Source organism: Triticum aestivum, chromosome 4B (genome assembly GCF_018294505.1).
Source record: "Triticum aestivum cultivar Chinese Spring chromosome 4B, IWGSC CS RefSeq v2.1, whole genome shotgun sequence".
In the NCBI taxonomy this organism is placed as follows: Eukaryota; Viridiplantae; Streptophyta; class Magnoliopsida; order Poales; family Poaceae; genus Triticum; species Triticum aestivum.
Genome location: NC_057804.1, coordinates 18734820 through 18746511, shown reverse-complemented (window position 1 = coordinate 18746511; position 11692 = coordinate 18734820). Strand labels below are relative to the sequence as shown.

The window sequence follows — 11692 nt, the reverse complement described above, 5'->3', positions numbered from 1 at the left end:
GCGGTTGTGCAACCCAGACATCTTGAGTATGTGCTCACTGACAGAACTATTTTCCTCCATCTTACAGCTGAAGAACTTGTTGGAGACTTCATATCTCTCGACCCGGACATGAGCTTGGAAAACCATTTTCAGCTCTTCGAACATCTCATATGCTCCGTGTTGCTCAAAACGCTTTTGGAGCCTCGGTTCTAAGCTGTAAAGCATGCCGCACTGAACGAGGGAGTAATCATCAACACGAGACTGCCAAGCGTTCATAACGTCTTGGTTCTCTGGGATTGGTGCTTCACCTAGTGGCGCTTCTAGGACATAATCTTTCTTGGCAGCTATGAGGATGATCCTCAGGTTCCGGACCCAGTCCGTATAGTTGCTGCCATCATCTTTCAGCTTGGTTTTCTCTAGGAACGCGTTGAAGTTGAGGGTAACGTGGGCCATTTGATCTACAAGACATATTGTAAAGATTTTAGACTAAGTTCATGATAATTAAGTTCATCTAATCAAATTATTCAATGAACTCCCACTCAGATTAGACATCCCTCTAGTCATCTAAGTGAAACATGATCCGAGTCAACTAGGCCGTGTCCGATCATCACGTGAGACGGACTAGTCGACATCGGTGAACATCTCCATGTTGATTGTATCTTCTATACGACTCATGCTCAACCTTTCGGTCCTCCGTGTTCCGAGGCCATGTCTGTACATGCTAGGCTCGTCAAGTCAACCTAAGTGTATTGTGTGTGTAAATCTGGCTTACACCCGTTGTATTCAAACGTTAGGATCTATCACACCCGATCATCACGTGGTGCTTCGAAACAACGAACCTTCGCAACGATGCATAGTTAGGGGGAACACTTTCTTGAAATTATTATGAGGGATCATCTTATTTACTACCGTCGTTCTAAGTAAACAAGATGAAAAACATGATAAACATCACATGCAATCAAATAGTGACATGATATGGCCAATATCATATAGCTCCTTTGATCTCCATCTTCGGGGCTTCATGATCATCTTCGTCACCGGCATGACACCATGATCTCCATCATCATGATCTCCATCATCGTGTCTTCATGAAGTTGTCACGCCAACGACTACTTCTACTTCTATGACTAACGCGTTTAGCAATAAAGTAAAGTAATTTACATGTCGTTCTTCAATGACACGCAGGTCATACAATAAATTAAGACAACTCCTATGGCTCCTACCGGTTGTCATACTCATCGACATGCAAGTCGTGATTCCTATTACAAGAGCATGATCTCATACATGACATATATATCATTCATCACAACTTTTGGCCATATCACATCACAAAACACATGCTGCAAAAACAAGTTAGACGTCCTCTAATTATTGTTGCATGTTTTTACGTGGCTGCAATAAGGTTCTAGCAAGAACGTTTTCTTACCTACGTGAAAGCCACAACGTGATATGCCAACTTCTATTTACCCTTCATAAGGACCCTTTTCGTCGAATCCGCTCCAACTAAAGTGGGAGAGACAGACACCCGCTAGCCACCTTATGCAACTAGTGCATGTCAGTCGGTGGAACTTGTCTCACGTAAGCGTACATGTAAGGTCGGTCCGGGCCGCTTCATCCCACGATGCCGCCGAAGCAAAATAAGACTAGTAGTGGCAAGAAAGTTGACAACACCTACGCCCATAACAAATTGTGTTCTACTCGTGCAAAGAGAACTACGCATAGACCTAGCTCTGATACCACTGTTGGGGAACGTTGCATAAAATAAAAAATTTCCTACGTTCACCAAGATCAATCTATGAGTTCATCTAGCAACGAGAGAAAGGAGTACATCTACATGCCCTTGTAGATCGCGAGCGGAAGCGTTCAAGAGAACAGGGTTGAGGGAGTCATACTCGTCGTGATCCAAATCACCGATGATCCTAGTGCTGAACGGACAGCACCTCCGCGTTCAACACACGTACGGTTGAGGAAGACGCCTCCTCCTTCTTGATCCAGCAAGGGGGAAGGAGAGGTTGATGGAGATCCAGCAGCACGACGGCGTGGTGATGGATGCAGCAGCGATCTCGACAGGGCTTCGCCGAGCTTCTACGAGAGGGAGAGGTGTAGCAAGGGGAGAGGGAGGCGCCAAGATCATGGGTGCGGCTGCCCTCCCTCCCCCCTTTATATAGGCCCCCTGGAGGGGCCTGGCCCTAGGAGATGGGATCTCCAAGGAGGGGCGGCGGCCAGGGGGGAAACTTGCCCCCCAAGCCAGGTGGAGGCGCCCCCACCCCTAGGGTTTCCAACCCTAGGAGCAGGGGGGACCCAAAGGGGGGCGCACCAGCCCACCTAGGGCTGGTTCTCCTCCCACTTTAGCCCATGGGGCCCTTCGGGATAGGTGGCCCCACCCGGTGGACCCCCCGGGACCCTTCCGGTGGTCCCGGTACAATACCGGTGACCCTTGAAACTTTCCCAATGGTCGAAACCTGACTTCCTATATACTCCCTCCGTTCCTCAATATAAGGTGTATTATTTTTTCAAAAAGTCAAACTTCTGTAAGTTTGACCAAGTTTATAGACAAAAATATCAATATCTAGAATACCAAACCATTATCACTAGATTCATCATGGACTATATTTTTACATTTTATATATTTAGTATTATAAATCTTTATATATTTTGCTGTAAAGTTGGTCAAACATAGACAACAGTTGACTTTTTGGAAAACTAATACACCTTATATTTAGGAACGGAGGGAGTATAATTCTTCACCTACGGACCATTCCAGAACTCCTCGTGACGTCCGGGATCTCATTCCGGACTCCGAACAACTTTCGGGTTACTGCATACTAATATCTCTACAACCCTAGCGTCACCGAACCTTAAGTGTGTAGACCCTACGGGTTCGGAAGGCATGCAGACATGACCGAGACGCCTCTCCGGTCAATAACCAACAGCGGGATCTGGATACCCATGTTGGCTCCCACATACTCCTCGATGATCTCATCGGATGAACCACGATGTCGAGGATTTAATCAACCCCGTATACAATTCCCTTTGTCAATCGGTACGTTACTTGCCCGAGACTCGATCGTCGGTATCCCAATACCTCGTTTAATCTCGTTACCGGCAAGTCACTTTACTCGTACCGTAATGCATGATCCCGTGACCAGACACTTGGTCACATTGAGCTCATTATGATGATGCATTACCGAGTGGGCCCAGAGATACCTCTCCGTCATACGGAGTGACAAATCCCAGTCTCGATTCGTGCCAACCCAACAGACACTTTCGAAGATACCCGTAGTGCACCTTTATAGTCACCCAGTTACTTGTGACGTTTGGCACACCCAAAGCACTCCTACGGTATCCGGGAGTTGCACAATCTCATGGTCTAAGGAAATGATACTTGACATTTGGAAAAGCTCTAGCTAAACGAACTACACGATCTTTGAGCTATGCTTAGGATTGGGTCTTGTCCATCACATCATTCTCCTAATGATGTGATCCCGTTATCAATGACATCCAATGCCCATAGTCAGGAAACCATGACTATCCGTTGATCAACGAGCTAGTCAACTAGAGGCTTACTAGGGACATGTTGTGGTCTATGTATTCACACGTGTATTACGATTTCCGGATAACACAGTTATAGCATAAATAACAGACAATTATCATGAACAAAGAAATATAATAATAACCATTTTATTATTGCCTCTAGGGCATATTTCCAACACTTCGGTAGCCGCCGCGGCCGTCGAACGCCCAACAAGCTTCTTTGCCCTCGCCTTCGTGCTACCGGAGCCATCCGCCGCCTTGTTCTTCTTCGCGGATGTTTTGCCCTTCTTCGGCCGCGCCGCATTGGGGACCTTCGACGGTGCGGCGGCGGCACGGGACGGCGCCGGCGCGATGCCACCCGGCGCCGTGGTCATCCGCGGCGGCAAGAAGAGGCTGCGCGCGAGGCCGACGCCTGGCGGAGCTCCGACGGTGGCGACGCCAACGCTCCCCGTGCTAGGGTTTCCGGCAGCAGCGGGGGAGGGGGGGTCGCGGCTGTACAACGGGGTGAGCGGGGTGCCGGTGTGCGCGTCCATGGGTGGGTGGCAGGGCGCTGGCGCCGACGCGCGCGGGGCGTAGGAGGAGGAGGAGAGGAGAGAGTGCGACGCGAGCGCTCGAGTGTGCCGCGCGCTGTAGCGAGCGCCCGAAATACACCGCGCGGGACAGTGTTTTCGACCGCGCGCCCAACTCGTTATAGCGCGCGCGCCGTTTTTACACGCCCGCTGGAGCGACCCGCCGCGTTGCGCGCGCGCTAAAACAGACTACTTTGCGGCGCGGCGCTAGTTTACCACGGTTGTTGGAGATGCTCTTACCATCGATCTTTAGATGCACAGCTTGTGCCCCCCATCCGATATCCGCCGGTTTCAACACCGACATTGACCTCGAAGAAAACCCTCCAAGTGAGATTCAGCAACTCCCTATCGGCGTGATCCTTGCATAGCTGAGCACGCCTCCTGGCAATGAAATTCGAATCTGAACCCTCCTTCACACCCTCCTCTGCTTCCTTCCACTCCCTCACGCACTGCGTCCATGAAAGAGACCACCTCACAGACACTTTCAGCAACTTATGGTTTTTCATTTACCTACTTCTTTGTTTATTTTACAAAATAAAAGCTCCATTCATCAAGGTTCTTAGAGAGGACAAACTACTGAAAGCAGTGTGCAGTCTTGCACAATTGCCTTCGACAACACATTCCTAATTTGACATGATTCAGAGTTTTTTTTTTTTGACATCAAACATGATTGAGAGTTTGTAGCACAATAAGCTTCTTTGGCCTGTGAATGCGCCGCCTTGTTGAGGTCTCTGGTCATCCTGAATACTTTTGTACCATTTGTAATTTTGGATGTGTCTGGTCACTACCGAACCTGGTTATGTAAGGTCTTAGCGCCCACTGCCCATGTTGAGCGTGTGGAGCCCTTTCTGCTGCAGCAATCGCCAAGGTTTGATTGTCTGTCAGGAAGTTCTAGCTAGGGTTTTCTATTTTTATGATATTTCAAAAATCCTATGAACCAAAATGAGGCCTAAATGTAAATCACTGCGAAATTAATTGACTGATCCACAACATCTCCGGGTTTTATTAAGCATTTATTATGAAAATATGATTTCGTTCTACTAGAGTTATTTTCTTATTATTACACGCGTGTGATGCGTGCGCCACCACTAACACATTAGCACTGCCTAGGTATAGTCGATTTTGCATCAGCGCCATGCTTAGGTCACGATAGATATAGATAGGACCAGCGGGCCGATGAGATCAGCCGACGTTGGGCGGCGGCACGCCACCGCCGCCGTCGTACGCCATGACGGGCGTGCCGCTCTCATCGCTTGTGGGCATGTTGTAGGAGCAGCTGGCGGAGGCCTCCAGCTGGTCCTGCGCCGCCGGCACCATGGCCGGCAGGTACTGGCCGTCGTCAGGGCCCAGGCAGTGCTGCATGAGAGGGAAGGGCGTGTTGGGGATGAGCGTGGAGAGCAGCTCGGTGTAGCTGTACGCCTGCCGCCACGGATCCGCCGTCTGGCTGCTGCCCCCGACGTCGCCGTTGCCGCCGTGCATCCCGGCCACCTGCGATTTGCCGTCGTACACGTCCGGGTCGCTGCCGCAAAATAATAAAGCATACACATTAGTATTACTGCCGACGTGTCAGGTTGCCCTGTGCCCGTGTGCGCACGGAGAGGTAGACGTGCCTGAGGTAGATCATCGGGTCGGTCCCGCCGAAGATCTGGTGGCCGGGGTTTTGCCCGTCGTCGGAGCCCCACAGCGCGGCGGCGTCGCCGGCGAACGTGCCCATGCCGCCGCCTTCCTCCGTCTTCATCGCGTGCACGTACATCTGCGCCTCGTTCCCGCCCTGCAATGCACCGCCAAACCCATCTTCATCATGGATGAAGTACATAAATCTTGTGCGTATCAACACGTTGATGGCATTAGAACGTAGGATCAGCGCGGCGATCCTACGCATTCAAATGTGATCTCGAAGATCGCCGTACCTGCATCCCGGGCGCCGTCGGGTCGAACGGGGCCAGGTTGCTGAGCAGGTAGTTCTGCAGCTCGATATATAGTTGCACAAATCGAATTATTCAAATGAGTAGCACATGAAACTGTGTTTTTCCGAGATAAATTTGTGGACACCATCTTACCTTCCTCTCGACGACGCGGGTGAGCATGTCCATGAGGGACTTCTCGCAATTGTCGATCTCGCCCATGGAACCGAACGCGGCGGGGTCCGGCTCGAACAGCATGCGCGCACACAGAAAACACACGAACACGATCAAGGTCGCGACCGCACGAACAAAGTGCTAAAGGGCGCGGGTCTTGGTTTGTACCTGAGGCGCTCCTCGGAGATCTGCAGCTGCTGCTGACACGCGTATATCTCCTTCTGAATCTCCTGCAATTTAATTCGTTGGAAAAGAATGAGACTAATAAGATGCTTTCCTTGTCGTTGAGACATGATGCAGTAAGGTTACGACGCAAAAGACATGAACATTTGTCACCTCTATCTTCTCGTTCAGCGCCCCCGGGCTGAAATTTGCGAGCAGCAAAAGGAAACATAAACAATGTTGATACGGCAAATCAACAAGAAGAATAGAGGAAATTTGAGCAAGGGTAAAATGCATAGTAGTACTTTGCGAGCTGTGTCGCCATGTCGCTCTCGCGCTTGAGCCTCTGGAGCATGCTGATGAGGTACTGCATCGGATTTGTCAAACGAGAGATGAGTGAGTGATTGATCTTGCGTGGACTCCTTTTTCAGTTAAAAGAAGATTTGAAAACGAGCTTGGTTCTTGCTTCTCTCACCTCCCGGTTCTGGATGGGTCTGCGGTGGTGAAACGAAGAAAGCAAAATGTTTGAGAAAGGAGATCGATCCAAGTTGATTACACGGTGCATATATATGTGAACTCTGGCACTCACTCTCCCCGGTCGTTGTCGGACATGTTGAGGTACCGGAGAAGCACATCCTCCACCCTGGCGAACGACGAACGACGAGCAGCGCGCGCGGCCATGCATGCATGCACGCACGAGTCTCAGAAACGGAAACGAAAACGGGAATCAATGAAGCAGGCTGCGCCGGAGAGATTAAGGAAAGGAGGACGGACCCGTGGCGGCCGGAGAAGGGGCAGAGGCGGCGGGAGGGGGAGAACATGAGGAGGGCGATGTCGATGTCGCAGAGGACGGAGAGCTCGTAGGCCTTCTTGATGAGCCCGTTCCGGCGCTTGGAGAAGGTCACGTGCCGGTTCGTGTTGTTCTCGATCCGCTTGATGGCCAGCTTCACGCGCCCCATCGTCGTCGCCGGCCGGTCAGCGAGGCGAGGTGAGGTGAGCGGGGCTGGGGTAGCGGCGGGTGGTAGGAGGAGGAGGAGGAGGAGGAGGAGGAGGAGGCGAATGGCGGTGGCGATGGTAGGAGCGTGCGTGGCCCGTTGAGGGCGGGGGGTGGGCGGGCGGGAGCGCTCGTAGGAGCGGCGGAGACGGATCTGCCCTGGCGCATATGCCGAGAACCTGTAATAAAGATCCGGCGCAGCGGCGGCGATTGCCCTGTGATTTGCTTTTGCTTGCATGCAGCGTGCATGTCGTCCCGTGCCGTGCTGCTCATTCATGATGCGTGGCTTGCGGCTTCGCCAATGGGAAAGCCGGCAGGGTAAACTCCAACCAGCGTCCCTTCAGAAAAAAGAAAAACTCCAACCAGCGTGACAAAAGTTAAATTTGTATAGAGAAAATGTTTCTCGTGTATACAAAAAATGCGTGCAAAAAAATATAAAACGTGTTTGGAAAAAGGTGATCATGTATTTTAAAAATGTTAATAAAGCATTAAAAAGGTATTCAAAAAATGTTGACCATGCATTTAAAAAACATGAAACTTGTATTTGAAAAAGATTAAACATGTGTTTGAAAAATGTACTAGATATATACCAAACATGTACAATGTCTATGAAATAAGTAGACATAAAAAAGTAAGTTTTCAACAATTGTTAATCTTGTATTTAAATTTTTTAAATGTGTATACAAAAAATGTTTCTGATGTATAGGGACAATATTAAATGTGTACTGAAAACATAGTTAACATGTGTTGAAAAAAAAAGAAACCGATGAAATTACAAAAACAAAGAAAAACAAGAAACCAAATAAAAACAAAAAAAATGACAAGTGAGTAAGAAAGAAACAAAAATGAAGACAAAAAGAAAGAAAAGGAAAAAAGCAAGTGAAAACCGAGAAACAAACAAAGGAAACCGAAGAAAAATAAAAATAAATAAAAAAATGATGAAAACAAAGAATAAACAAAGAAAACCGGTGAAAAAAGAAAAAAAAACCAAAAAATAGTGAAAAAATGGAGACTTTTCCATCAAGTAGCCCGTGCCTTCTATATTAACACGAAACCTGGGATTGATCCTAGGGTGCCCCCTTTTCCCTCTACTATTTTTTTAAGTCGGCGCTAATTGGAAGGACCTGGAATCAATCTCTGGGTGCTCCCCTTTTCTCTATTTGTATTGTTTTAACCGTGCTCTAATGATTCTTCCCGTTACATGGACGCTTCAGGCGAGAGCTTCTTCAGTCTCGCTGTAAGGGCGATATAGGAGTAGCACTCGTGGAAAGCTCTTGTGGAGATATACCTAGGCCTCAACTCTGGACATCGGGATCGTGGGCCGGCCCATTACTATAAATCATTTTCTCTTGTAACGAGCGGTTCGGGAGCGCCCCGCGCGTGACAAGTGTCACGCGCGGAGCGCTCCCTTCAGGGAAAACCAGGTGGCGTGGTTGGTTCCCGGTTTTCCCTTTTCGGTTTGTGGTTTCGTGCATTTTGCACTTTGATCCTCATACTATCACATTTTTTCGTTTTCCCTTTCCGCGCGAAAACACACAAAAAAATATCAGTTCGCGCGCTTGGTTCCCTGTTTCCCTTTTTCGTTTCCCTTTTTTCCCATTATAATTCCGGGTAATGGAGATTTATGGGGTAGTTACGGGCGGGGACTATCAACACTATCAAATGTGACCTTTCAAGTAACGAAAATAAGCAACTTTTTAATGTAAAACGGAAGTCTTCAGAATTGTTCAATCGTGTGACTTCTTTATAGGCACAGGTGAACACTACGAGAGGGAGTGTATAACTTTACTAAATTGAAGAAAAGCGCCTCCGGCGCGAGGGAACCTCCTGCTCGCCTTCGGCTCGTTTAATTTTCATAAACATCTTGAAGGAGAGGCATAGGTCGAAGTGTGTGTTGGTCGTGCAGCGTGCTGGGCGATATAGGAGTAGCACTCGTGGAAAGCTCTTGTGGAGATATACCTAGGCCTCAACTCTGGCCATCGGGATCGTGGGCCGGCCCATTACTATAGATCATTTTCTCTTGTAACGAGCGGTTCGGGAGCGCCCCGCGCGTGACAAGTGTCGCGCGCGGAGCGCTCCCTTCAGGGAAAACCAGGTGGCGTGGTTGGTTCCTGGTTTTTCCTTTTCGGTTTGTGGTTTCGTGCATTTTGCACTTTGACCCTCATACTATCACATTTTTTCGTTTTCCCTTTCCGCGCGAAAACACACAAAAAATATATCAGTTCGCGCGCTTGGTTCCCTGTTTCCCTTTTTCATTTCCCTTTTTTTCCCATTATAATTCCGGGTAATGGAGATTTATGGGGTAGTTACGGGCGGGGACTACCAACACTATCAAATGTGACCTTTCAAGTAACGAAAATAAGCAACTTTTTAATGTAAAACGGAAGTCTTCAGAATTGTTCAATCGTGTGACTTCTTTATAGGCACAGGTGAACACTACGAGAGGCACGAGTGTATAACTTTACTAAATTGAAGAAAAGCGCCTCCGGCGCGAGGGAACCTCCTGCTCGCCTTCGGCTCGTTTAATTTTCATAAACATCTTGAAGGGGGGGCATAGGTCGAAGTGTGTGTTGGTCGTGCAGCGTGCTGGGCCGTGCGGCGCGTTGTCCGTCGCGGTGTGACACGGCGCCTCCGGCGCGAGAGAACCTCCTGCTCGCCTTCGGCTCGTTTAATTTTCATAAACATGTTGAAGGAGGGGGCATAGGTCGAAGTGTGTGTTGGTCGTGCAGCGTGCTGGTTCGTGCGGCGCGTTATCCGTCGCGGTTTGACACGGCGCCTCCGGCGCGGGGGAACCTCCTAGCAGGTCATGCAAAAGGCAAGCTGCTTTGTTTCGGAACGCATAGGTTTGAAGAATGTGCAGTCACTTCTACTTAAGAGCTATGCTTTGTTGATGGTATATAGGTTTGTGCGTGCATGCACATGTGTGCATACTATGAAGGCATTGGTATGTTGCCTCCGGAGGCACGGGTTTGAAGCATGTGAAGTCACGTGTGCGTAGGAGCTAGCCCCTTCAGAAAAAGAAAAGAAAAACTCCAACCTGCGTGAACAAAGTTAAATTTGTATAGAGAAAATGTTTCTCATGTATACAAAAAATGCGTGCAAAAAAAATGTACAACGTGCTCGGAAAAGGGTGTTCATGTATTTTAAAAATGTTAATAAAGCATTAAAAAGGTATTCAAAAAATATTGACCATGCATTTAAAAAAACATGAAACTTGTATTTGAGAATATTAAACATGTACTTGAAAGATGCACTAGATATATACCAAACATGTACAATGTCTATGAAATAAGTAGACATAAAAAAAGTTTTCGACAATTGTTAATCATGTATTTCAAAAAGTTAAATGTGTATGCAAAAAATGTTTCTGATGTATAAGGACAATGTTAAATGTGTACTGAAAACATAGTTAACATGTGTTCAAAAAAAAGAAACCCATGAAATTAAAAAAAAAGAAAAAAAGAAACCAAATAAAAACAAAAAAGATGACAAGTGAGAAAGAAAAAACAAAAATGAAGACAAAAAGAAAGAAAAGGAAAAAGCAAGTGAAAACCGAGAAACAAACAAAGGAAACCGAAGAAAAATAAAAAAAGAAAAGAAAAACGATGAAAACAAAGAATAAACAAAGAAAACCGGTGAAACAAAAAAACGATGAAAAATGTTTTCGTTTCTTCATGAGTTTTTTTGGGTTCTCCGTTTTTCTACATTTCTTTACTACTTTTCTTTAGTTTTTCGGTGATTCTCCACAGTTTTCTTTGGTTTCTTATATCTTTATTTTCTCTACACAAGTTTACTTTTACACAATGTACCTTTTTATTGTGCACATGCATTATATATATAACTGTTGACCATTTTTTAAATACACGATGTGCACTTTTATAAAATATATTTTGATTATTTTTTTCTAATACATGTCTGACATTTGAAAATGCACGTCAAACTTTTTTTAATGGCAATAATCATTTTAATTGTTTTCCAACACATTTTTATATTTTTCGTACACATTGTACATTTTTTGTATATATCAGAAACATTTTGTTATACAAGTTTGGCATTTTCTAAATACATGATTAAAAATATTCAAATGAATTTTTTAATGTTTATTTTTTGTAGACATAAAAAAAATTATAGACATTTAACATTTTCCAAATACATGATTAGGTTTTTCTTAAGACACATGTTTTTGACATTTTTTCAAACCCATGTTTAGAAAAATCTAATACATGTTAAACATTTTACAAATATAGGTTGAAACATTTTTTATAAATCATATAAGAAAATTAAAACTACACCAACGTTTTTTTATATTGTATAAACATTATAGAAAAAATGCATGAACATAGTTTTGAAACTCATGAACATTTTCAAAATATTTA

The 11692-nt window shown here is 46.3% G+C and overlaps 1 protein-coding gene across 1 annotated transcript; it reads right to left on the bottom strand.

The window, feature by feature from the left end:
- Window positions 1-5094: 5094 nt before the first annotated feature.
- On the bottom strand, window positions 5095-7421 carry LOC123094242 (agamous-like MADS-box protein AGL66). The gene is made up of 10 exons (XM_044516295.1): window positions 7097-7421; window positions 6912-6965; window positions 6798-6816; window positions 6628-6689; window positions 6497-6524; window positions 6329-6390; window positions 6143-6242; window positions 5993-6046; window positions 5693-5853; window positions 5095-5601 (listed from the first exon to the last, which is right to left on the bottom strand). Exons 1-10 carry the CDS (start codon window positions 7279-7281, stop codon window positions 5265-5267), a joined length of 1062 nt encoding a protein of 353 aa, XP_044372230.1. The 5' UTR covers window positions 7282-7421; the 3' UTR covers window positions 5095-5264.
- Window positions 7422-11692: the final 4271 nt, after the last annotated feature.